At 31.1% G+C, this 27,601-nt stretch overlaps 1 protein-coding gene across 1 annotated transcript in view; it reads right to left on the bottom strand.

Moving 5' to 3' along the window:
* LOC143198800 (protein DOP1 homolog) overlaps positions 1 to 27,601 on the bottom strand; it is a 37,336-nt gene that overhangs the window by 6,540 nt on the left and 3,195 nt on the right. Inside the window, exons 3-8 of the mRNA XM_076408293.1 lie at positions 5,816 to 5,981; positions 3,898 to 4,087; positions 3,398 to 3,573; positions 2,328 to 3,305; positions 739 to 1,519; positions 59 to 315 (exon numbers count right to left, since the gene is read on the bottom strand). Of these exons, the coding sequence (XP_076264408.1) occupies positions 59 to 315; positions 739 to 1,519; positions 2,328 to 3,305; positions 3,398 to 3,573; positions 3,898 to 4,087; positions 5,816 to 5,981 (2,548 nt within the window). The remainder of the gene's footprint in view (positions 1 to 58; positions 316 to 738; positions 1,520 to 2,327; positions 3,306 to 3,397; positions 3,574 to 3,897; positions 4,088 to 5,815; positions 5,982 to 27,601) is intronic.

Genomic DNA, 27,601 nt, shown 5'->3' with positions numbered 1-27,601 from the left:
TTAATTCTAAAAGACTTTTTGAAGTGAATTAACATTAAATTAAAGTTCCTGTACATACCTATCGAAATTTTTAGTATATGCTTTGTGGGGCGGTAATTTAATGTTTAAATTCCGTCCTAAATGCCACAAGGTAAAAAACTGTTTGATATGTTTGGCGCTCACAGCTTCACGAGTCAAATATTTCCCAATTTCTTGTTCAACGAATAATTTACAATCGAAGGTGTTATGGATTTGGTAAAGCAACGTCACGCAAAGCATTAGTTGGCTTTGGTTTTTGATTACACCAAGAAGATTCCATAAGATTCTTGACATTTCCTATAAAACATGTAATTTTTAAACATAAAAATACAATGTAAATTTATTAGTATCTATATTATATATTTTTTAATATCCTAAGTTAAATTAGTTTCTCTTATTTTTTGATCTTATTTAATATCTAGAATATTTATAAATTTTTAATATTTTGTATTTTAAAAAATCAATTATAATATTTATTCTATTCTTGGATACATGTAAATTTGAATGATTTAAAACACATCAGTGTCATGCATGTATAGTTCGAACTGTTAACTTTATGAATAATAAAATCGATAAATGGATAAATGCTGTTGGATAAAGTACAACTATTGATAAAAGTTCATAAAATCCTTTGATAGTCGCACAGCAAACATATAAAAAAAGAAGAAATTTAATACAGAATTGTATGAATGTTTTATTATGGATTACTAAAATACTTACCTCAATTACAATGGTATTTTCTTCTATGAAACTCACATGTCGATGATCCAAAATTCCAGTAATAATAATGTTCTTGTCGCTTTGTAATTGTTTACTGAAATTCTGATTCTTAGATAAACTAAAAACTTCAAGTAAAGTATTCATGGCGGTTATTTTTATTTCCCACGAAGAATTTTTACAGCAAGCTGAAACTATAAGGGCTTCAAGCCAGAGAGGTAACTTTTTTTCGGATACGTTCCTCAAAAGATTAGGAAACGCACAAAACTCCAATAATAAATTGGAAGCTATATTCATTGAACCTTCATATTCCGAGTCTACGCCATCGTGGGCCGCTATAAATGCGGTTAACACATCTTTTTCAAACTTAAGCCTATAGTCAACAGGTACAAAGTTGCTTTCGCGCATGGTTATTCTACTATCCAACAATTTCTCCAGTTCTTTAATCCTTTGATTTTTGTCGCAGGCCAATGTCTTAAAAAAACTTCTGATATCAGTTTTCGGTAATATTTTCGACTGAATAAACGAAACGTAAAACTTTTTGTATTCTTCAAGACACTGGACGAAATGCTTATTTTCATACTTGGTGGGGATCGTTGTGATTGGGGTGCTATCTTTAGAGGAGGTTTCCGAAACGTCGTCGGCCACAGATGTAACTGAATCGCTCCCTTCACTTTTAAGGTCATATAATTTAGAGCTGGACTTAGACTTTTTATTTTTGGTTTTCTTTTCGATCCTAGGACTAGTTTTGTCTTTCTTTTTTAAAAACTGATTGCTGTAAGACCTAAAATATAATATTAAATTTATTTTATTAAATAACAGCGAAAAAAATATAACATAGAGAATGTCGCTGGATGTACATATATTACTGACTACTAAAATTGTAAGATAATCTTAATATATAATAAAGTCAAATCCTACTGGCGCATGGATGTACTTGTATAATTGTAAATGCCTTTATAGGCAACAGTGGAACATCGGACAAAGAATAACCATCCCAGCTATGCCAGTAACCAGGCTGAGTCAGACTGGATATCTTCTGGGATGGTCTCTAAGTTGGTCACTGGCCAGTTGGAGGTTTAATGCCTATGACCGTGGTTCGGAGCCCACGTTAATCTAGATAAATCTAAATAATAGTCCAGATAAATCCTCGTTGGTAAAAAAGGAGACTTTAATAAATAAAATAAAATAAAGACGAGTCAATATCAAACTAGACCATATGAGAAATTCTTGTGGATTAGTGAAGCCTGGGAACTTGGCGTTGTGTTATTTATGGTGGCTATTCTGCTTAAAGGCATTCAAAGTTAACATAGTCATTCATTAAAAAAATGCAGGTCGTCAGTAAAGATGATTTTTGGTAACAGAGTAAGAAAGAGATTAAATAGACGTCGCCAAAATAAAAAGGTTGATACAAGTTTCCAACAACAATCTGCTATTATTGAAAATCTAAGTTACAGTGCTTTTATAACGCCTGTATGAAAAAATATATTAAAGGAAAGTTTTAAAATGACATGAATGTGTAAAAAATACTTGAAATTGTAAACACAAAATACTGTTATATCTGCTAGAATGGATTTTAACTATGACCTTACCTTTCTCTTAATTCCTCTACAGTTAACTCGCCTTTGTCAACAAAACCATTTAAATTTTCATTAATTTTTGAATCAGATTTACTTTTCTCTATTGTTCTTTGTTCATCATTTTCTGTTTTTTCTAGAATTGTTTGTCCAGTACCAGATTTATCCGTGGTATCGATGGAAATCTGATCTAGTTCTTTCTCGTTTTGCATTTGGGTTATCGTTAAGTTCGGTTGTATTTTCATTAAAATTTTAGTGCATAGTTCTAAACTTTTAGAAATTTCACAATGATTTAAATCTGTTATGCACGAATTAAGTGATGTTATAATTTTGTTAAATAAGTTAGGTAATATATTGGAGGTGCTTTCGGTATATGATTCTATTGGGATGATGTCGAGTAAAAAATCTGTTAAAATGCACAATTCTAAAATATAAGGTGGACCGCTACCGATTTCGTTTACAGAGCAACGGTCGCGATATTTATATTTCTTGATGCTTTTTACCGCATCGTCGTACAAATTCTCGATATATGACCATATATAATAGCTCTGCAAGGTGTTGAATAATAAATTCGCATTCTTGACCAGCTCTTGACAGTTTTTAGTGACGAACAGTTTATTTAGGACTTTGTCTTCGTTCTTTAAACTATTTAGGTCGCCGTTAAAAGATACGCACCGTCCGGACTGAACCTTGTGCTTTTGAAAATTAAGACAAGATAGATATAGCGTTCGAAAAATATCGTACAAAATACCGTCCAAAATAACAGGACCTATTTGGGGTTTCTCGAAGAGGGAAGTTAAGAGTCTGTACGGTTTCACATCGAGAGGAACAATGCTAATTGACTTTTTAAGAATATCTTTGATCCCGTCATTAAGAAGGTCATAGGCTATCGAATGAGCCTGAGAATCGGACACTTCTTTATTTAATTCGCCTTCAATCTGTACAAGGGGTAGATTATTCGAGTCGGTTTCCAGTAACCAGGAGTACAGGCGCCTGTAAAAAAGGAAATAACCTTAGATGAATGTTTTTATAGATCTAATTATAATACATGATTCAGTTTGAATGCACTTTAACAGTTCATTTACCTATTTAATGACATATCTCTTCTTAAGATGGTTGATAAGGCTGCTGTTACCAGTCTCACCATATCAGCATAAAGCAGCTGTTTGTTTTGCATGGGGAAACAAATCATCAGCAAATCTAAAGCTGATCTTTGAACTAAAACACTGGAGTCTTGAACTGCTGCACACAGACCAGATACCTAAGAATTAATAGATTTCTGTATTAACCAATATTTTTTATGGGAATACATACATATATATATATATATATATATATATATATATATATATATATATATATATATATATATATATTATGAGAGGTGAAGTTGGCGAAAAAGTAATTTCGCTTTTTTTATAAATAGATGGCATATACTTTCGCCAATTACAACAATTTAAAACATTTGCAAAATTATAGGAGCGATAAAGAAATATTTCAATAGATATGCAAATATTCTGAACAAGTCAAAAGATAGAATATAATTAGCGTAAGTAAATTAAGTACACTAAAACGGTATACAAACCATCAGTCCAATATCGTGCCCCATTAAATACAACTGATCCTCCATGGCTAGTTTACGGTTGTAATGCGATAACACATATGTAATAGCTGGCAATCGTACTGGACTATTGTTAGCAACGCATTGCCATATACAAGTGTAAAAATATGTCGGTTCCACGCCTTCACATACACTTTCAAGTAATGAATTCGTTCTGCGAAAGAAAAAATATTAGTTATAGTCACATTTAAATTACCAAGCTACTTATAAAGTTTTTCAAGTAAAGTAGTAAGAAACTACAAATTATTTACTATATTGACAGATACACAGGACTGGTCAATCCTCGTGAAATTTCTATAGTCAATTAATTCTTATTAATTAAGTCATATTATAGTCATTTGAATGATATACGTAAATTAGTAAAAATAAACACAAGCCTACAGCATAACCTGACTTTATTAAAAGCCTTATATATATATATATATATATATATATATATATATATATATATATATATATATAATAGCTAATGCATTATATACATTGATGTAATAATTTTTATACCACACCATAATAAATTTTTATTTTACACGATGCTATACATCAAAGTCAAATATATGAGAAAATTTACGTTAATGCATTTTCAACACCAAGTTATTATTAAACACACATTTATAACATACCTCATTGAAATAATAAAGCATGAGAATAGAATAAATTACAGCCTTAGAAATTTGTATTAAATTTAAACCCAGAACGTAACTTATGCTACGGTAGAATCGAACATTTTTTACATTGTATTTAAGTGAAAAATCATATTACCGATTGCAGGTCATTTTACTGAAGTGTACTTTTTAAAGGTCTAGTACCTCTGAGTACTAGTGAAAAGTACCTTATTGATAAAAATGAGAAAAATGGTGATTTCTAAATATATATTAACGAAAGGGTCAATCAAAAAAAAAAACGAAGGAGTTGGAAGTACATGCCTTTATAGTTGATGAAAACTCATGTAAAATATAAAATGATCTTGTTGGGCTAAGCTATAGCGTGGATAATCTCTAATAAAATCAGCTTCCTTGTCATGCGTCGATATTGACGTAATGTCGAGCACTCATGATTCGAAGACTATGATTAAACCGAGTGTAATCATGAGGTTTAAACGCTGAAAAATACAGCTTTTATATAAGCAAAGACATCAGACAACGATTTTGTAACATGGCAATATACAACTACATTATTACCAGAAAAATATACGCAATATTCATAATAAAGATTGCAATTTACAAAAATCCTCATAGTTAACATCAAACTATTGGGTCTTGGAAAAATAACGTGGCGTTTTTTCCGTTGTATGTCGTCAATCGCAAGTAAATTAGGAAATACAAATCGCAGTGACACCATTCACCTTTTCCGAACTGAACGTTTCTACAGACAGAAAATGTATATTGTTAACAACCTATGATTGGTTCTGTCAGCTTGGACACATTCCTCGGTAACATCTCGTGCAGTTCACATCTTTCTTATAATAATAACATGTCTCTTAATATTGTTCACATTTCATTTTACAATTATTTATAGTGTTTTAAAGTAATGAACAAATATTCATTAAATCTAATTAAAACATTGTGATAATTTATAACTGAAATTTGGATTAAAACAATGTTAGAGAAAAATTGGTAACAGTTTTAAATTGTAACCGACAAAACCAATCATGGGTCACTTTGCGGTATATTTAAATTAACAATATGTAGATTTCATGCGTTTTCGTAAATAACAAAAAATATATATTGTCGTCTTCAGACGTTAGTTAAAACATTTTACAAAACAACATTGTAGGTGTAAGATCGAGATAATAGATGAGAAAAATAACCTGACGTAGGTGTTAAAAACATTATTACGACTTATATTAGCACTTATTGAAAGAATATATTCAACGGTTTACCTATCGAAATGATCAGTACCAGTGTCCAGTCCTGGCAAAATTCCACTCAGAAATCCGCTTAGAGCCGGACGTAAGCGGTCTCCCAGAGGTACGAAATGCGTTTCATAAATGGTCAGTAATGTGGGACGAATATTCATTGCGGCGTGTCCCATAAGAGGAAAAAGTCCTAAAACAGGAAAGGTTATTTTAGTTTTCGATACCTATATCATATTTAATATCATACAATTTTAAATATTAATAACAGCTAAGGGAAGATTAATTTTCACAAAATGTATTCAATGGAAACCAGACTATAAGTAGCGAAACATACAGAAAATCCTTCAAATGAAACAACCAATGCATGTCATCAAAATTTATAATGCAATGTTGCCGCACCAAATTTAAGTTTTCACTTATTTTGACTCTGACACCAAAATGCTAATGTAAGTAAAATAGTGCAACAAAAATAACGTTATAAAATATAATTTATTTTAACATTATAGAGTTGTCGTTCGACCTTCGTAGAGTAAAGACGTGTTTGGAGCGACGGTCAGTGTAATAAATTTGAAAGTGTACTACCTGTGCCACAAATGCGATTTTAAAAAATAAGTAAAAACCGTGACGACAATAACAGTGTTAAAACTGCGCGTTAAATGTTTAGTGAAAATGTGTTTAAAACGATGGTCACTGCAATAAAGTAACAAAGGTAAAATTTTGGGGGCTGTTAAGGGTCGGAGGTGCATCATCTGTACCACAAATGCGGCGTTATAACGGTTCTGAAACAAATACCGGTACTGAAATTTTTGTAAAAACGTGAATTAAACTATTCATTAAATAAAAATGATTAATAGAGAGAACCAGAGACTAAATGAGATGGAAACACAATCCTCAACGTCAGGTGAAGCTTATCTGGCACAACAGAATCAAATCTTTTGTCAAGAAAACCATAAGAGAACGCAAAATGAGCAAGCTCTCTATAATGCGTATATTAACGAAAAAACAGCCCGACGGAATCTGGAAATTGCACTAACAAATATGCAAAAACAATTAGATGCACTACAACTCCTAATAAAAAACCAAAACACATACAATCCAACTAGCATTCCCGTAGTGAACCAGTGCACTGAAAACAAATTGCCTGTAAACTATGAAACAGACGAGGAAGAATTGCAAAAAGAAGTAGGCTGGATAACAGTTAAAAGAAATAAGAAACGAAAAGCAAACTATACACCTGAAGCTTCACCACAACAACCAAAAACCATTAAAGCACAAGAATTGAATAAAGAAATAAAAGTGCCGAGACCACCTCCAATTATAGTAAGTAATGTCACAGACTTTGACTTGCTATATGAAACAATGAAAACAAATAATATACTATTTAGAGCAACAACATTAAACAATGGACAAATCAAATTAAACGCCGAATGTCGTAAAACTTTTACGAAAATTGCTGAGTGCTTGGAATTCCTAAAATTACAATGGCACTCGTATGAAGATAAGCAAACCAGAGACATTAAAGTAATGGCAAGAGGGCTTCCACCGACAGCTAAAACTACTAAAATAGTGGAAGAGTTAATAAAAAATGGACTTAAATGTACTGACGTCACAAATATCCTGAAAAAAGAACGAAATAAAAATAACAATGGAGAAATAGTTGTCCAGAAGAAGCCTTTACCACTGTTTATGTTATCATTCCAACATAACACGGACATAAAAGCAATTTATGAAATTAAACATATTCTAGGAGTCGAAGTAAAAATAGAACCTCTTAGAAAGGCAAATCTTGTGCCACAGTGCAAGAGATGCCAATTACATGGACACACACAAAAATTCTGTAAAAGGGAACCAAGGTGTGTAAAATGCTCAGGAAAACACATCACGGGAGAATGCAAAAAACCCAAAGGAACAAAAGCGAAATGTGCGAATTGCAATGAAGCGCATCCAGCAAGCTACAGAGGATGCGTAGTTGCGAAAACATTCCAAGAGAGAAGAAATAAAATCAGTCAGGCTAAAGAGCAAAAAACAGTGACTCAAAATAAACAACCAAAAATGTACAACGAAGTCAACGATGAAATGACCTATGCTCAAAGCATAAACCAAACCGCTCAAAAAGAAACAAAAAAAGAAGACGTTACAACCAACGAACTGCTATTGAAACTTATAGCAAAGCTGGACAACCAGGAAAAGATTATTGAATCGTTTTCTGAAAGATTACTTAAACTCGAAAACAATAGGGCGGTGGCCTCAAGAACTAAAAATGGCAAGTAAAGACATCCGCATCGCAATTTGGAATGCTAATGGGATTCAGAAACATCACGCTGACCTACAAGTATTCCTAGAATTGCAAAAAATAGATATTTGCTTAATATCTGAAACCCATTTGACAAAGGAATCCTTTATTAAATTTAGAGGATATTACTTTTACCACACCATTCATCCAGCTAACACAGCAAGAGGAGGAAGTGCAATAATAATAAAAAATAATATATGCCATCATCAAGAACCCGGACTCAGTTTAGCAGAAAATCAGGTAACGGCAGTAACTGTTATATCTAGCAAATACAGGGTTACATTAGCTTCCATATATAGCCCTCCAAGATACAACCAAAAAAAAGAAAATTACTTGAATGTTCTAAACAACCTAGGAGAAAAATTTATAATCGGTGGTGATTTCAACGCTAAAAATACAAGATGGGGATCTAGAATGACGACAACTAAAGGTAATGAATTACATAAAGCAGCTGCTGAGCTAGGGTGCAGTTACATGTCGACAGGAAAACCAACTTATTGGCCTACCGATCCAGAGAAAACTCCAGACCTGTTAGACTTCTTTATAGCTAGAAACATAACCACTAACTACATGGAAGTTGAAGAAAATTTTGACTTAAGTTCAGATCACACACCTGTGATTTTGACGCTGAGTGAAAACATTATAAGAAAACAACAAAATCCAACATTAACCAACAAGAGGACAGACTGGGAAGGATTTGTTGAAGAAATAAACAATCGAATTCAACTAAATGTTCCCCTTAAGACAGAAGACCAATTAAATTATGAAACCGAAAAATTCGTTGCAGACATCCAACAGGCTGCTTGGAATAACACTCCAGAAATTAAAACTTCAACCAAAGGAATAAATTACCCGAAAGAAATCAAGGAAATGGTAGCTGAAAAACGAAAACTACGGAAAAAATGGCAGCAAAATAGAACACCTGAAAATAAGAATATCTTAAACAACATAACACAAAGGTTGAAGAGGGAAATTTTGGAAATTAAAAACAATTCCATAAATAACTATCTACGAAATTTAACAGACGACAAGAACACAGACTATTCGCTCTGGAAAGCCACTAAATACCTAAAACGATCCTGTCTACATAGTCCTCCGATAAGAAACATGCATGGAAGTTGGGCACGCAGCAACCTGGAGAAAGCAGAAGCATTCGCTGACCATTTAGAGAAAACTTTCAAACCAAACGAAAGTGAAATTGAACATACTTTACCGGACATAGACGGCGAAAATTCGACAATTCAATTAACAACTCCGAAAGAAGTCACCAACGTTATTAAAACTAACATCAAGCCAAATAAATCACCAGGCTATGATTTAATAACAGGGCAATTGCTGCACAATCTGCCAAGAAAGGGTATTATAAAGCTCACTAACTTAATCAATGCAGCATTTCGACTGAAATATGTCCCAGACGTTTGGAAAATGGCTGAAATAATAATGGTTCCAAAACCTGGAAAATCACCAAATGATATAAAAGCTTATCGACCTATCTCACTGTTACCGATGATAGCTAAGGTATTTGAAAAGCTCCTCTTGAAAAGATTAAAACCAATTATAGAGAGAAAAAACCTAATACCAACACACCAGTTTGGGTTTATTACCAAACATTCAACGATTGATCAAGTGCATAGAATAACAGATGTTATTGAAAAAGCCTATGAAGATAATAAAGTATGCTCAGCTGTATTCTTAGATGTAGCACAAGCTTTCGACAAGGTATGGCACAAAGGCCTCGTCCATAAGCTACAGAAAATATTACCGAAGCAACACACCGAACTATTAAAATCTTACATCACAGCCAGAATGTTTAGAGTGAAACAAGAGGAAGCTTACTCTACAATAAAAGAAGCTAAAGCAGGTGTACCACAAGGAAGTGTACTGGGGCCAATTCTGTACCTACTTTATACATGTGATATACCACAAATCGAAAACATTACAATGGCTACATTTGCTGATGATACTGCTATTCTTGCTGTCGGAAACAATAGCGAAGAAGCAACCCGAAACCTACAACAGGCTACTGACGCTATAAATAAATGGACCCAAATCTGGAAAATACAAATTAACCAAAACAAATCTGTGCATGTTCAATTCACCTATAAACAGGCCGCGCTTACACCATTGACCATAAACCACACTGTCATACCATACAGCAATAATGCTAAGTATCTCGGAATGACACTTGATGCAAAACTACGGTGGAAGGAACATGTCAAAAAGAAAAGAAAAGAACTTGAGTTAAAATATAGAAAAATGTATTGGCTAATTGGAAGAAAATCTCAATTAACTATACATAATAAATTACTTCTATATAAACAAATATTAAAACCTATATGGACATACGGAATACAATTATGGGGATGTTCCGCAAAAAGCAACATAAATCTAATACAAGTTTTCCAGAACAAAGTCCTAAGAAGCATCGTAGGTGCACCCAGATATTACCGGACCATTTATTTACATCGAGATCTTCAGATACCGACTGTCAATCAAGAAATTAAAAGAATTGCAAAGAGACATGAGGAGAGACTTCACTCTCATGTTAATTTCGAAGTATTACAACTCTTGGACAACACCAAAACCGGACGCAGACTCAAAAGGACCAAACCATTTGAACTTGTGTAGTGTGTTGTAGTGTAGTGCAGTGAGGTGCATTAGAAAAAACTCAAAGTGTTAAAACAATTATTATTATGTTAGAGACTATGTAGGACTGATGAGTCCTATTAGATATATACCTAGATTTAAGCTATTATAAGGACAAATTGTAGGTTAGTCGGCAACGACTAGTAACAATGTATATAATTATAAAAAAAAAAAAAAAAAAAAAAAAAATTTTAACATTATAGTATATTTAATGCATGTTTATCGAAGGACTTAAATTACAGTTAATTATAGAGCCAAAATACCTTGTAGGCTAGAATTGTTTTATTATATTTACATTTACATATAACAATGGTGTCGACCAGTACCAACACAAATCGAATTTTATAGATCTATTTGGTTACTTTCTCTTTTTAACTAGAGTAACGCTAATTAGTAAAATGAGAAAGAAAAATGTTCTGAGTTTAAAAGGAATTTTGCGTTTTTATACACTAAATTTCGCAATATATTCGACGGTGTTGATGACGTGCATTGGCTGTTTTATTGGACTATGTTGGTGGCAATATGTATTATTATAGGAAAATAGTGTGTAAGTTTTGTAATTTAATTTCGAAAAAAATGGTACAATATAGTTAATTTAAAGTACTGTATATCGTGTACGGATTCGTCATTATTTATTTATTATTTATTATCTTATGTAAGAAAAAATAATAAATCCCCTCTTAACATTTATACCTAACGATCTAAAGGAAATAAAACTACACGCTTGATTTGTTTTAAATTTTTTCGAACGTTATTTGCACTTACAAAGGTACTAGTATTTTTTTTGTAATTGGATTTACAACAAGTGCTGTTATTGTGTATTAAATCGTATTGGGTACACTTGTAACCAACTTCATCTTCTTCTTCAGGCTTCAACTCACTTACAGGCTTCACTTTTCATGATGTGTCATTTCGTCGAAGTGTGAACAAAAAATGTTTTCAGTGCATTGAAAATGTCTAAATGTCACCTTTTTTACCTGAATTTGAAGAAAAAGGCGGATGAAGGTCATCGAATGTTGTGTGAAGCTTGTTGCAACCATGCTCCATTGATATCAACGTTTTATTTGTGAAGTTGTGATTTTGTTTTGACCGAAAACAAAGAGCGTTCTAAACGGCCAGAAATTTTTTAAACAACCGAACAACCTATTCTTCAGTATGACAAAACATTTAATAATATTATATAATAATTGTTCTGCGAATGTGATTTTTCATAGCTCTCTTTTTAGCGACATGTCAGTAGTAAGATAATATATTTATCTTTAGAGTAACTAAATATAAACCACTGAATAAAATTATGATATTAAAAAAATCCTAACCGCATTCCCGTAAATATGAACAGAGAATTGGGTAGAATATTTTAAAATGCGCAAAAACGTAGCGTAATAGAATAACAAAAAAATAGGATAAATATGTTGACTATTAGTGATATTAAAATTGGTTATTGAAAATTGTTCGCTAACTATTCTTAGATTACGGTGCACTATTAAAGTTTGTGGTCGATGGGCGATATTAAGCTTATTACTTATATGTTATCACCCGGCAATCATTGTAAATATCAATAAAGCAACTTTCAGTAAATGCTCCCATATTATCTACATGTTTAATACATATCATCCGGATTTTTACCTTAAAAGTATCAATTCGTAACAAAGATAAGATAACAGCTACATGTATACTGTGGATATATTCTCAGAATAAATGTTACTCACGTTATCGGGTTTTGTTATTGGACTTTTTTTAATTTCATGATGTTCCATATATAACTGGTTTTCCCAGTTGTTGATTATAAGGGAATTTTAACAGAAACGTATTCCCTGTTACAGTATTATTTTTAATCCATTCATAAATAATTAATTGAATTGGAATTGGATTAGTTGCTTAAAACTCACGACAAATATAACATAGAGTTATTGGCGATGAATACATCATGAAGACATCATTTAAAACATTTTTTTATTTTCCAGGGTTGTCGACGCATTAATTTTGGTTTTGAAATTATCATAAAAAAGAATAACTCCTCATGATAATAAAGAATCAATTATATATGATATTTCATAATTATTCGAATTTCGTAAACTTCAAAATATAATAAAATCATAGCTCGGTTCCTTTTCGTGTGATACAGAGAAAATATTGTGTTGAACATCTCGTGAGGAACTTTTAATAAATGTGTAATGTAAAATTCAGGATAAAATTTATGGAAATGTTATGGATCAACTTAAAATAAAATGCATACATTTATTCCATATGAGAAATATTTCAAATTACACACATGATATATTAAATCATAAGATTGCATTGTAAACAAATTGATAACGCAGTAGACCCATTAGTAGGCTAAAAATAATTAATAAAAGCAGCATTAAATTTAATTAATAACGCTAATCTAATCACCATTAATCCTGATTCTCCGAATAAATATTATTTATGGCTCTGATAATAGATATTTTTATAAGAAGATTACAATTAAAATAACACTAATCAATATTATTGTATTATAAAGATGATTTTTGTAGTAATTGATTATGAGAAGTAATTACAGTAATTGGCACATTAAAAACGTCTAAAAGCCTCCAAATTTAAGCGAAACAGCTTGGTTTGTAAAACAGTACTAGCCTCGTTTCATGAATTACACCTCCAGAACCACCTTAATCTCAAAACAATCCAGTTATTTGACCAATGGAGTATATGAAACTTGTAAGATTATGTGACCAAAAATGTTTTGTGTATTTTACGCGTTGTAGTATACCTTTAGTGAATAAGGATTAGGAAAAACCCAAGTTATAATACCTTTTCGCTAGCATAATGCTTGAAAACAGCGATAACTTATTGACAATTTCACTAATATAACATACTAACACGCAAAACAAAACAAATTTTGGTTAACAACATTTATCGACTGCAATTATTATCATTAATATTTTGAAGAAATCTGCAGACATTTGACAACATGGCCATCCTTTACCAACCTAGACTGATTCGGTTATATGTTCTGATGCATCAGATATCATTTTTCTCATTTCATTGTAGTAAAGATTAATGAGCTACGAGTTTATTGGTACTATTAGGCAGGCTATAGGACATATTGCCAATGGCAGTTTGTAAAAATGTAACATTCATTTTAAACACGGAACAGACTTTTCTTGTTCAATTTATCTTAGTTAAAAAGAGATAGGATGCTCTCTGATACGTCCAGACATGTCAAATTTCTACAAAATTCGTCAAAATATTTTGTTATATGTCAAAGTTAAAATATTTTGGTTTCTAATTTGATACGGCAACATTGCGACGTCATATATTTTGATAACGTGATTAATTGTTTTAGTGGACGAGCAATATATCTAGTATTTTGGATAACACATTATATTATTAATATACAATATAACTAAGAAGTTCGTAGATTAATATAACATTAATAGGAATTTTTAATATAAGCTATCTATAATATCAACTCACTGAATACCAGTTATTATTCGAATGTAAACCACTAGATAATCAATTAACTCAATAATTATAATAAATGTATCAATATTCATTTAGAGAAACATTAGATAGGTAGACATAGCAAATGGCTACAAAAATCGCCTCTATATAGTCCGTTAAATAACAGATATTGCTTGCCATAGTCTCATAAAGGTTAATAGGTTTAAAACGGCCTCTAGGATATTTGTTTTATTAATGCGTACGGCTTGGTTGTTTCGTTTCACATTGCATTTAGTTCGAATAGAATGATTTTTTCGCTGCCATACATTACGGCCGTGATTTTTTACAATGTCCTTATTAATAATATACTAAATCGATTAAGGAAGTGGTAAGTCACAAATGCATTCTTTTTTGGTAGTTTTTATGTTACTACCAAATAAAAGGCGGGTGTGACAACTCTAAAAGAAGGCCACTACAACTCGGAAGTAATTGTAGAGTTATAAAAAACAGTTTGTTATACGGGGGCGTACAAATAAAAACTGAGCGTTTTTTGCAATTCTAAAGTTTCTTCAAAAAATTGGTACGCCTGGTGACTACAACCCGTGCAACGTTTTGCTGAAGGGTCTTTTAAAACTTTCTTTACCCATTTATATAATATGTGGTTTGAAGCTGTTTGCTCTGGGTGAAAAATAATTTTATCGTAATTTTTTTGTTATAAAGGACGTATTTTCAATGCTTGGCTCAAATGCATCGACTGTTGCCGATATTAATTTAATTTCCTTGTTCTCGTGTACCGTACTAATGACCTTGAGATGATTTTAAATCGCATGTTGAGTCACCTCCAAGGTTTCAGATATATCTGGATCAATTTTGCATGGATCTTAATCAGGTCAACAAAACTATAACTCAGTGTCTAAGTCAAAATCTGGAGATATTGGTGTCAATGCCCTCAAATATTATGGTAGTGAGTTAAAAACATAAAAAAACAAGAGTATGTTGGAAAAGAATTAGGAAAGATCTATTGACTATTAAATTTCGTTGGCATCACCAAAATGAGAATCGACCCTTTGATTTGTTTTGCAGATTGCGGGTATGTCCCCTAAAACGTATATTTTTTTATAACGCAGGTGTTAGTTAATACTGTGCATTTGTGCATTTAAATAATTAATAGTAGAGATATTAAGGTTGTTAAGAGTCGATTTAATTTTAGGGCAACCTTTTAGAATGTCATTGCTGCAATAAGAATAAAAATTGTATATATATATATATATATATATATATATATATATATATATATATATATATATATATATATATGCACGTGGTTCCTCTTGTTTAGAAATCTCTTTAAGAATATGATCTTAAGTGGATTTTTCAACATTATATTCGGAATTTGAAAACTTATAATCGATATATTTCAAAAAATCGTTTTAGGTAATAGAATTATAACTGAACATTAACTTATAATAATATCATGAAATATTAAAAAAGATCTCTCAATAAATTTCGATCGACTAATATAATTCAACTAATATTATGTCATTACAACTATTCATGGATGAGAGAACAATCAAATGGTATGATATCATTACGATTATCCTATTCATTTAAGTTACTGACATAAAATATTATCCTTATTATAGTCATTGTAATTAAACAATGGTTTAAGTTTGAAGCGTGCTTTTTGTAACGTTATTTTTCATTACAATTTATATACTATAATTTGCTCATGTTTAGTGAATGTAACACAAAAATAGCTCTACTCTTTTTCATATCTTAACACCTAGAGTTTAAGTAAACATTGCATTTTGACTTCTGTATATTACTAGGTCTTTAAATAACTGGTCACTGCTTTTCTTGGAAAATTAATGATTTGTTTAAACATATTTTAGCAGAAGATCTCCTGCTAGATAGGATTAATAGTGGCCCTCATGAAATTATGGAACAGATGACCAACAACATCTAAGAGGTCCCACATTTCATCGATTGTTTCTCTTTGTAGAAAGCGTATAAAACACTAAAATATAACCTACAACATAAACTGAGCAATACATACGCGTCGCATTAATACACGGAAGCAGTGTTGCCAACATGCCAAATAATATATTATATTGAAACAACTTTTTCTTCAACCCGATATTATAAAAAATGTAAATTATTTTATTCTAAAAAACACTAAATAAAATATTTTGTAATACTGTACAACAATATAAAAAAATGCTGTGGCATAAGTAAACTGTTACCGGAAACTATAATTTATCATCTCAAGTAAATAAATTGCCCTGATACAACAATCTAATCAGTAATGTACTGACATTTTATCACTGCAATATTCACATTTTCTATATATGTACTCATATTTCCAGCCGACTTCAAATAAAATGTTGCGTGTAACATCATAAATGAATTTTAAACACATATATTATACATGACGATCAAAATATATTACATCGTTCACACAATAAATTATATAATCGTAAAACAAAAGGAACTGAAGAAAATTATAAGGTTACCTATGTGTTCGGTTTCATTTAATTTACGTGTATGCTACACATTATTGTTAAATGAATCATACGTTTTCCTTAATATAGCAAACATCTAAATAAAAATAATCCTGGATAATGTGCTTAGGATTAGCAGCACACCATATTGTGGGAAAAAAGATTATTATACGACAAATTAATATTTACTTTAATATAACAACAGTCGTATAACAACAGTGTAATTTGTAATGATAAAAACATAAATTATGATATACAAATATATTTTATAGTTTTTAGAAAATGCTATTAAACTGACACAATTGAGAATTATTAGACAATTCATTACAATTATAACCGAAAATATTTATTGCTACTGTTGCATATTGTATTTACTAGAATAATTGAAGGCGCCAAAAGAAAATGTTCATTATATGTAATAACTGGAGAAAATAATCCACTACTATAACAGGTCAATTGAAAAGTCCCCAGCCTGACACATAGATAGCGCTACTAGAATTAAATTCATACGTTTTTAGTTAGCCTTAACCCTCAAATGATGCGTGTATAAATTTGACAGCTGTCGGATCATTAGTTTGTGAATTATAACATTTTGAGTGAAGCAACTTTTGTTATTGTGACAAAAAGTATAAAAAGGAATTTCGCGTGTTGATAAAATATTGCTTTTTGAAGGGAAAAAATACAGTTGAAGCAATTGCTTCAATTGCATCCACTGTAGCCTCCAGATCTGGCCCCCAGCGACTATTTCCTGTTCTCAGATCCCAAAAGAATGCTCGCTGGGAAGAAATTTTCATCGAATGAAGAAGTGATCGATAAAACTGAGGCCTATTTTGAAGCAAGGGACAAATCGTACTACAAAAATGCTATCGAAAAGTTGGAGGGTCGCTATAATCAGTGTATCCTTGAAGGGAATTATGCTGAATAAAAAACAGCATTATTAGTAACTCATAGTAGTTAATATTATAGTACTATAGATTATTATAAGCTGGCAAACGTTGTAAACCAAAAGTCAAAGTTGATTCGGCAACATAGCGACGTGCTGACGTCATAAATATTGATGAAGTCAGTGGGTTCTTTTATTGGATGGATAATTGAATTTAATATAAATCAAATGGTAGCTATTAATAAGCATTCATCTGTGTTGTCTTAATAACAAAGGATCCAACAGACAGAACGTTGTATACAACTCAATAAAGATACAAGCATAAATAATCGTTAAAATATTTAAACCAGTATTTTTGTTAGTTTGACAAATTCTAAAAGTTCTAATAGCTCTTGACTGGTTGTGGAATGTTTCATCAATGTGTGTAATTTTTTTAATAATAATTTTACCATCTGTCATGAATCGTTCTTAATCACGAATATACCTAATATATTCTAACCTACTGGTTCTGGATAAGTTAACAGGCTTATACGGTTTAATTATAATTTATTATCCGATAAGGACAATTTATATATCAATATAATTGCATAAATAGATTCATTGTAGTGAGAAATTGTTACTGTTCCGTGCCACAGCTTTCCTAGCTTTTAATGTAACATTTTTATTAAGTCATAAAATACATGTCCAATAAAATAAACATCCAATACACATCCAATAAAACAGCCAATACACGCTAAAAATGATGTCGAATATATTGCAGTTGGTAAATATGTAAAATTGATTTTAAAATCGGACTTTGCCTTCTCATTTTATTCTTTAAGCGACCTTTAACCGAATACGCCTCCAAAATTAAATTTAGGTTGCTACTGTCTACAAAATTCTTCAAAACATTAGTGATAACCATTAGAGGTTATAAACCGACAAACGTCGTAAACCGACAGTCAAATTTGAGGAAATCCTGAGAATTATATCTCTGCAAAAAATGTAAGAATGCATTCTACAATTATTACCATTTTCATTTGATAGCTCCCAAGGCTAACTGATCTCAAAAAACTTTGTTTCACAGACATCGATGCCAAACTGTCATCCATTTATTGAACAAAAGTAAGCACCAATGGTACCTCCACCTTAAAATAACCAAACCAAACAGTGACATATTTAGGGATACATTTAATTTTCAGCTGTGAAATTACATTGTTGTGAAGTTGCATTTGTAGATATTCAGCTATAATTTTATAAATCTAATACTTTTACTATATATATATATATATATATATATATATATATATATATCCTCTGTGAGTGTAATAAATATACTTCTGATAATAAAATCCTACGCGAAGGTTTTTACGAATGAATTTGGGTCTACTATAAATATTTTTGTATCACGAATAGGCCAAAATATTTTAAGCAAAATTGCTATTCAAAATAAAAATAAATAAAATCGATATTATGTATCAGCTTTTACATGCCTATTATTTGTATGAAATTAATTAGTAAAATTACAGAAAGAAATTTTTATGTAGTTTAATATTTGTGGTAGAATTTATTAACAAATATGCTAGATAAACTAGCCAATAAATATTGCTTCATTTAACACTAAAACGTTAGTACAAAACTGAGAAAAACCAAACTATAAGCGGCAACAAAAGAAAAGTAGAACAAAAATATAATACGTTGGATATATACTTATAAGCATTGATACCGTCTATACATTAAAAAGCAATAATACATTTTAGTATCCGTAAGTACCGATAATATATTTAAAATAAATATGTTTAAATAATTTTTATCCGTAAAAAATACACATTTTATTTTTTAGATAACACATATTCTTGAATTTTCTAGAGTTATTTTAAGACTATGTGTGATGTGATAATTATAATTATATTCGAAGACAGCAAATGAAAATTAGAAGTTAGTAAGTAGTAACTCATTCAATTAACTCTCTAATACATTCATCATTCATTGTCATTCTATGTTTTTAGCGTTAACTTCTATTTAAATGAAAATGTTACACATCTCTTTTTTTTCAATAATATAATCTTCTTTATAAGATTATTTTTACATAAATTTCATACAACTACACTCAGAGGGACTGTTAAAGAACTAGCCTATCTAAAAAACAATAATTTTGTTATGCATGGTTAACTAGATTTTTCTATTCTCACTAAATGTAGCCTTGACCTTTGTAGTCATTTCAGTTACGCCTAAATGTCAATGATTGGGTAAAATCCAATCCAAGAGGTTGGCCAGAATCGTGAATTTTATTTGAGGGATTTAGAGCCGCCGAATTTATGGCTTGGTATAAAATGTCATTTGCAAGAAATCTTGTTTAACTTCAACAAAACTGCCACTGAAAATGTGTAACTTCCTTATCTTCAAAAAATATATCTCAATACGGATTCAATTAAATATTACGATATAACAGGTCAACTGAAAAGTCCCCGACCTACAATAGTAAGATACATTTTTCGGAAAAATTTGTTTTTTTTTATTCAACATAATTCCCTTCAAGGATACACTGATTACAGCGATCCTTCAACTTTTCGATACCATTTTTGTAGTACGATTTGTCCCTTGCTTCAAAATAGGCCTCAGTTTTATCAATCACCTCTTCATTCCACGAAAATTTCTTCCCAGCGATCACTCTTTTGAGACCTGAGAACAGGAAATAGTTGCCGGGGGCCATATCTGGGGAATACGGTGGATGAGGAAGCAATTCGAAGCCCAATTCATGGATTTTTGACACGATGCCATTGTCTTGGTGAAACACTTTCTTTTTCTTCAAATGCGGCCGATTTTCGGTGATTTCGTCCTTCAAACGGTCTAATAACACTATGTAATAGTCGCTGTTGATGGTCCTTCCTTTTTCAAGGTAGTCAATGAAAATTATTTCATGCGCATCCCAAAATACAGACGCCATAACCTTGCCAGCCAACTGTTGCGTTTTCCCATGCTTTGGAGCAGGTTCATCGTGTGCAGTCCACTCGGATGACTGTTGATTTGACTTCGGAGTGAAATGATGGAGCCACGTTTCATCCATTGTCACATATCGAAGCAAAAACTCGGATTTATTCGAACTCAAACACTGCTCCAAATCATCAACTCGTAGTTGTTTTTGATCAAAAGTGAGCTCGTGCGACTCCCGCTTTCTTCGTGAATGGTATGATGTACACGTTCAGTTGATAGCTTTAGAGTGTCTGCTATTTCATTCAGTTTCAATTTACGGTCATTCAAAATATTTTTGTGGATTTCTTTAATGTTTTCGTCGGTAACAACCTCTTTTGGGCGTCCACTGCGTTCACCGCCTTCGGTGCTGATTTCACCACATCTAAACTTAACATACCAATCCTTGATGGTTGATTTTTCTGGTGCAGTGTCCGGAAACTCGGCATCAAGCCAAGTTTTTACTTTAACTGTATTTTTTCCCATCAAAAAGCAATATTTTATCAACACGCGAAATTCCTTTTTATCAATTTTTTTCACAATAACAAAAGTTGCTTCACTCAAAATGCTATAATTCACAAGCTAATGATCCGACAGCTGTCAAATTTTTTCACGCCTCTTTTGATGGTCAGGGCTAACTAAAAAACATATTGATTTAATTAACTATGTATCAAGCCGGGGACTTGTTAATTGACCTATTAAAACAAATAAGAGGAAGATTATGTGTTATGTACAGTCACTACACTACTGGTTGTTAAGTGTAATCGACAAAGTCACTTAAAATATCCCTTTGGATGGATATTGGATCTTAGTCTGGCATAATTGGATCTTAGATTTGGGCAGCCACCAAAGGAAAAGTGAAATTGCTCCTAAAATGTTTAAAAAAAAACTCTGAAGCTGTTGAAGTACACTCTGCGAGTTCCAGCAAATGCATATATTGCTTTATTAAACTGATTACTAAAACCTAAAAGTAATCATGTACTATTAAAAAGAGATATTGTCGATATATCCGTCTTTTGTAGAAGACAAAAAATTATATAAAAAATAAATTAACTCCAAATAGCTAAAACAAGTTGAAAACGGTCAATGGACGACATCTAATAAATATCATTAGAAAACGGGTTTTATTTAAAATTTCCGTTATCGAGGTGATCAACTTTTAACGCTTAGATAACGTTAAAATATTATCATCAAGCGAAGTGACATTAAGCAAATAAGAATAAGATAAAGTAAGATACTGTTCTTAGAAATTAATAACTTTATAGTTTTTAACAAGATTGTTAAGATCCACCTAATGGAACATTGTTTATTAACGTCTAAATGGAAATAAGGAAAATATCAGCTTTTTAAATATAGCCCAGAACAGTTTCATCTTTATAACGTAATTAAACCTCAAGTGTGTTTTAATATCGTGAAATGGCAAGTCTACTGGCCGACGAGTGACTAAAGTAGAAATACTGAAAAAATATTGATACTTTTGGCCGATATACCGAAATTCTACTAAAACAGTTTATATTCCTTGCCACTTGCAGTAAGGACAGTACTGGTTGGAAGGGCCATAGTATAGACCGTCAGAAGTTCCTAATGTTGCCGTATCAATTTTGACTTTTGATTTTGACAACGTTTGCCGGTTCATAACCTCTAATTATTATCACTAATGCTTTCAAGAATTTAGTGAACACATAACAAGGTCGACCAGTACCAACACAAATCAAATTTTTTAGAACAACTCGGTTACATATTCTATTTCTTTCTAGCTAACATAATAGAATTTTACATTATTACAAACTGCAATTGACAACATATTCGACGACATCTATGAGGTACATTTGCTGCTTTATTGGACAGACTATATATTATATCTTGCTCACTTCCATATAGTCTTTAAAGTAAAGATATGATGCTTATAAATCCTTATTGTAGAATTACAAACGCAGTTTATTGCGTTTTTATGAACACACGTGAAAATGAGACTCTTGGATATCCTAAACAAAACGTCATTTTTTCAATTTGAATTCAAATAAAGACACAAATTCTTCACCAGATTTTAACGCTATTGCTTGAAACAAGCACAATCATGCCCTACCAGCTTTCGAATTTATGGTCTGTTTGTTATAACCAAGCAAACTTACAAAATTAAGTCTTCGTAAAATAAAATAATTCTAAGTAAAACAAAGATTTAATAGAAACTTCAATTTTTCGATTTTTAGACTCTTCGAATTTTATAATTGGCGCAGTGGGCAGGTTCCCTTTTATTAATTGAATTTTGTTCTGCTTATTGAACAAGATGCGGTATTTAATTGGACGACGCAGGATAGCTAACGATATTGTTTTGAAAAACTATTCATGACAATACAAACTAGTAACTAGATTGAAAGTTGAAAAACTTGTATTATTTTGTTGTTCAAATTTACTAATATACCGCTTATCTTCACTAATTAACTTAAAATAATATAAATAAACGATTCTAACTAAGACATTGAAAATATTAATTCAAAACTGAAGAAACCAAACTTAACTGATTGTATTTACAATACAAAAGCAGGAGTTAGAACCTCTGAAACTTGAACCGTTTGAGAAACAGCCAAAGTAACATATATAAAATTTAAATTTTATAAAATGACGTTACTGTAATTACCATACAACGCTTCTGATAATTGAGTACACGAATGATCATACTATCTTTTAAACAATACTAAAAACTCACTTTATAGCATGATAATTTTTAATTTGTCGCCTGTTTCATGCGAAAGCAACTATTAAAAGGATTTTTCGTATTACAAATAAGAAAAAAATTACTATAATCAATCACTAAAGGTTTATTTACATAACACTTAACTTTTCCGCTAAGTTAATTAGTTAAACTGATAAACTTCATAAAGATCCGTTATTATCGGAAAATTGTTATCATTCCAAATATATCAGATAAAGACAAGACCTAATACTTCCTTGAAGACCGACAAAAATATTCTACTCGTGAACTAATAAAATAACCGTAAAATAGTAGAATAGCTAATACCACAAAATCCAGCGATGTTGCCGCATCAACTTAGAATTTTGTTTTACAACGTTTGCGAGCAACCTCTATTATCACTAATATTTTAAAGAATTTTGCGGACATTTGGCAAGATGGTCCAGTTCGTTTCAACTAGAATGATGAAGATGAGAAGAAAAAATCCGTTACAAATTTAAAAAGAATTTTACACTTTTGCAAACTGTAACTAACAATATATTCGACGTCATCCATGGAATGCACTGGCTATTTTATTGGGTACATCAAAATTCTAAAAGGAAACACTTAAATGGGATACCCTACCCCACCTCATTCACCTATTCCACCACCTATTCAGCACACATTAACACTTTTTTCATTTTTCATTATCAAATTAAAATACACAATGAAGCGAAAAAGGCGTGTAGATAAAAGTAGAAAAATAAATGAAGAATAACACACTTAATTGTTTAATAAGTTCATAAATTATGTTCATTAAATTTCATTTACGTTATAGCTACTATTGAGCATTTGAGTTTCTCTTAACGCACTTACTTGTCGTTTGTTTGTTCAGGTTAAATGTTACAAGTGGAAATGAAACATAAGGGAGTGAACAAGAAAAAACAACGTGTGAATTAAAGTATTAATTGTTTCAGCATACAGATATTTCCCATATTTAACTCCATCTAACTTTGAACTCTTGTCATATCTTAAAAAAGTCATCATTATCATCAATCTATAGCCAGCGCTTGGGGAGAGTGCCTACTTCTTAGCCAATACCCTTTCTGTTAGAGCCGCAGGCCTTCAAACATTCTTCACAAAACTCGCGATAGGCCATAGCTGTTTTGATCTCGAACAATGTCAATCGTCTATTTTTCAAATTACTTTCTATGTTGTTGATCTGGACCTTACTATGACTTTAAAGTGATTTTAAACGACTTAATTTCTAATGCGACCTCGGAGACAAATAAATAATAAAAGTAAAATTGTAAAAATAACTGTCGCTTCTGAAAGACCTCAAGTGTACAGACTATAATGGTGTCCAAGTCTCGCAACCATACAGAAAGATTGGCAAGATAAGCATTCGAAAGAAATCGAATTTTAGTCTTGATTGTATGATTAATATTTCCTTTATTCCTTCAGGAAAACCACGACAGTCATGGGATCCGTAAATAGGAGAATAATTAAAAAGAATACGATATAATGAAGTTGGCGGAAATTAAAAGTAAAAATGTGATTTTTTACAAGTAACATATAAATCAATTTTTACGTAAAAATAATAATTCCATTGAGAACTTATCTAGTAAACTTTATTTCTTTACTTACTACTTATTCACATATACAATTACAAAACATTTTTCTTGTGCCTTCGACGATTTGTCACTCATGTTTTGAAGAATTTTCTAGACATTTGGCAACAGGGCCAAATCCGATCAGTATATAGCCCAATAGTATAGACCGAGCCGGTTACATATGTCACATGAGACAACATCCTATTTTTTTTAATGGGATAAAATGAGAAGAAAAAATCCAGTCCGAGCTTAAAAGGAATTATCTATGATGTACATTGACTGTTTTATTGCTATATATAATAAATTAAGTACAGTATATGACAAAAGTTTAAGAATAGATAGAATAGGTAATGAGATGTTAACATTCAGGATGACACAGGAAGAGATAAAACAGTGGGAGAATAGAAAATCAAATAATGATTATTAGGAATCAGAGTAACGTTTATTTTAAGTTAAATCTTACGATGCTAATCAATTTCTTCATCAATCCAAGAGAAGCCATCAATACATCGCTAGAAATAGTTTTTAATAAAAAACAGAACTGACACAGAAGCTGTCAAAAATCTGATAAGTTTGTTTTGAGTTAAATTTAGAAAAGTTTTCTCTGCATAAGATGATACGGTATCATATTGCATTAATTCATTTCTTTGTCCCTTACTGAACATAATATATATACAACTTACTGTATAACATTCAAGGGTAACTTTTCGCTCAATTTTACTTTTAAAATACTGCATATATAATAATATATATCTCTCTTTACTCATTCTTTCTTTCATTTTATAGCGTTCAGCATCGAATATATTTCATAATTAATTTTTTAATCATAATTTCGTTATTCAATGCGTTATTTTATATACTGTTTAAAAACTAAATGAACATAAACATAAAAAACCATTTAACAAATAACCTTTTTTGCATTCTTAAATAGATTTTTTTATTCACAACGTTGTAGGTTGATCCACGTATATTTAATACGTTTACTATATATAAAGTTCCCCTGTGACTGTAATATATACTTCTGATAATAAAATCCTACGCGAAAGCTTTCTTATTTTCGAAATGATTTTGGGTCTACTATAAATATTTTTGTATCACGAATAGGCCAAAATATTATAAGCAAAATTGCTATTCAAACTAAAAATAAATAAAATCAATATTATATATCGGCTTTTACTATGCCTATTAATTACGAGATATATTATTATATAGATTGATATTTGAGGGAGAATTTATTATCAAATATGCTAGATAACCGATCGAATATGTTTTCAATTAAAACCAAAATATTAGTACAAAACTATTAGCTAAGCGGCGGCAAAAAGGTAGAACAAAAATATAATTCCTTGAATATGCACTTTTAAGCATTGATATCGTCTATACATTAAAAAGCAATAACAAACTTTAGTATCCGTAATATATTTAAAATAAATATGTTTAAATAATTTTGTGTCCACAACAAAAACAAACATATTTTACTTTCTAAGATATATTCCAGAATTTCCTAGAGTTATTTTAAGACTATATGTAATCTGATGTAACGAACAACTATAATTATATTTGAAGACAGCAAAAAAAAAACGTTAAATTTAAATATATTTTATGTTAAACACATGGTAAATACGAAAGGGTAAAATTCAAAAATCAATCTGAAAGAAGTCTTTAATATTTTTAATAAAACACCATCGTTATTAAATAACTTAATAATAGCCGGCTTGGTGGCGCAGTGGTAAAGGCGATGGGACGGTCCTCCTACTGTTGCGATAGTCGCGGGTTCGAATCCTGCTGAGGCATGGTCGTAAATTTATGTTTGTGATTGTTTAAAATGTATGATTGTTCTAGGCAAGAGTGCAAAATCCGACAACGAAAATGATCCCAGTCACGCCAGTAACCAGGCTGGGTAAGACCGGATGTCTTCTGAGATGATTTCTATGGATGATGTCGGTAGGCTTAATGCTGAGGACCGTGGTTCGGAGCCCACGTTAAACTTTAGGCCCAGTCCAGACAAACCCACAGTTGGTAAAAGGAGATTTTAAATGTATTATGTTTAGAAATGTATATGTATAAAAAAAATTATTTAATAATTAAGAATTGTGTTATTGGATAATTAAATCCGGAATAAATAGTATGGGTGTGGTTAAAAAAAAGACTTTATATAACGCTTGCCAAATTGTTCTGTGAAAAACATTCCTCGCATTTTGAAATATAATTGTAACAAAAACAACTCGCTAACTTGCTGTGGGTGAATAAGTCAATCTTCTATAGAAAATAAAAATAATTGAATGAAAGGCTTGAAATGCGCGACGTCCATATTTGATTTTGCAACCATCAATAACTTCATTTGTTTTTAAAGCACATGCCTACATAAAAAAATTCGCGCCGCAGATTTAGAAAGTGTAAAATAAAACGCACTAATTCCAACTGAAGTGATGTTTCAACATATATATAATTCAACACATTTTTCTTCTTTCCTTTATGCCTAAATAATCTAAAACGTCGAGAAAGATTCGCTTGCAGTCGGTCAATACCTATAATGTCGCTAGCAAAAGGCCAAGGTAGGTTTATATTTGGCATAGTTACTGACATTAAAACAAATGAAACTTTGATATGTTGCCATTTTGTGGTATCACATCCGAAGCTTATAGAAATTCGTTTTACGGAAAACATCAAAGAGTTGAAGACTTTAACAAACATTGTAATGTAATTTTTTAATTTTTATATTGAAAATAGTATTATGATTAGTATTATTACTATTCTCCGATTATTGTTTATTTTTATTGTTGTGTAGCTTTTTGGCGTATAAATAGTTTCCGAAAAAGAGGTCAGAAACT

The sequence above is a fragment of the Rhynchophorus ferrugineus genome, unplaced genomic scaffold (assembly GCF_030347505.1).
Source record: "Rhynchophorus ferrugineus isolate W39M unplaced genomic scaffold, kcgeb_rfMv2 rfM6, whole genome shotgun sequence".
NCBI lineage: Eukaryota > Metazoa > Arthropoda > Insecta > Coleoptera > Curculionidae > Rhynchophorus > Rhynchophorus ferrugineus.
The sequence above is the reverse complement of the archived record's forward strand: the minus strand, read 5'-3'. Positions and strand labels throughout refer to the sequence as shown.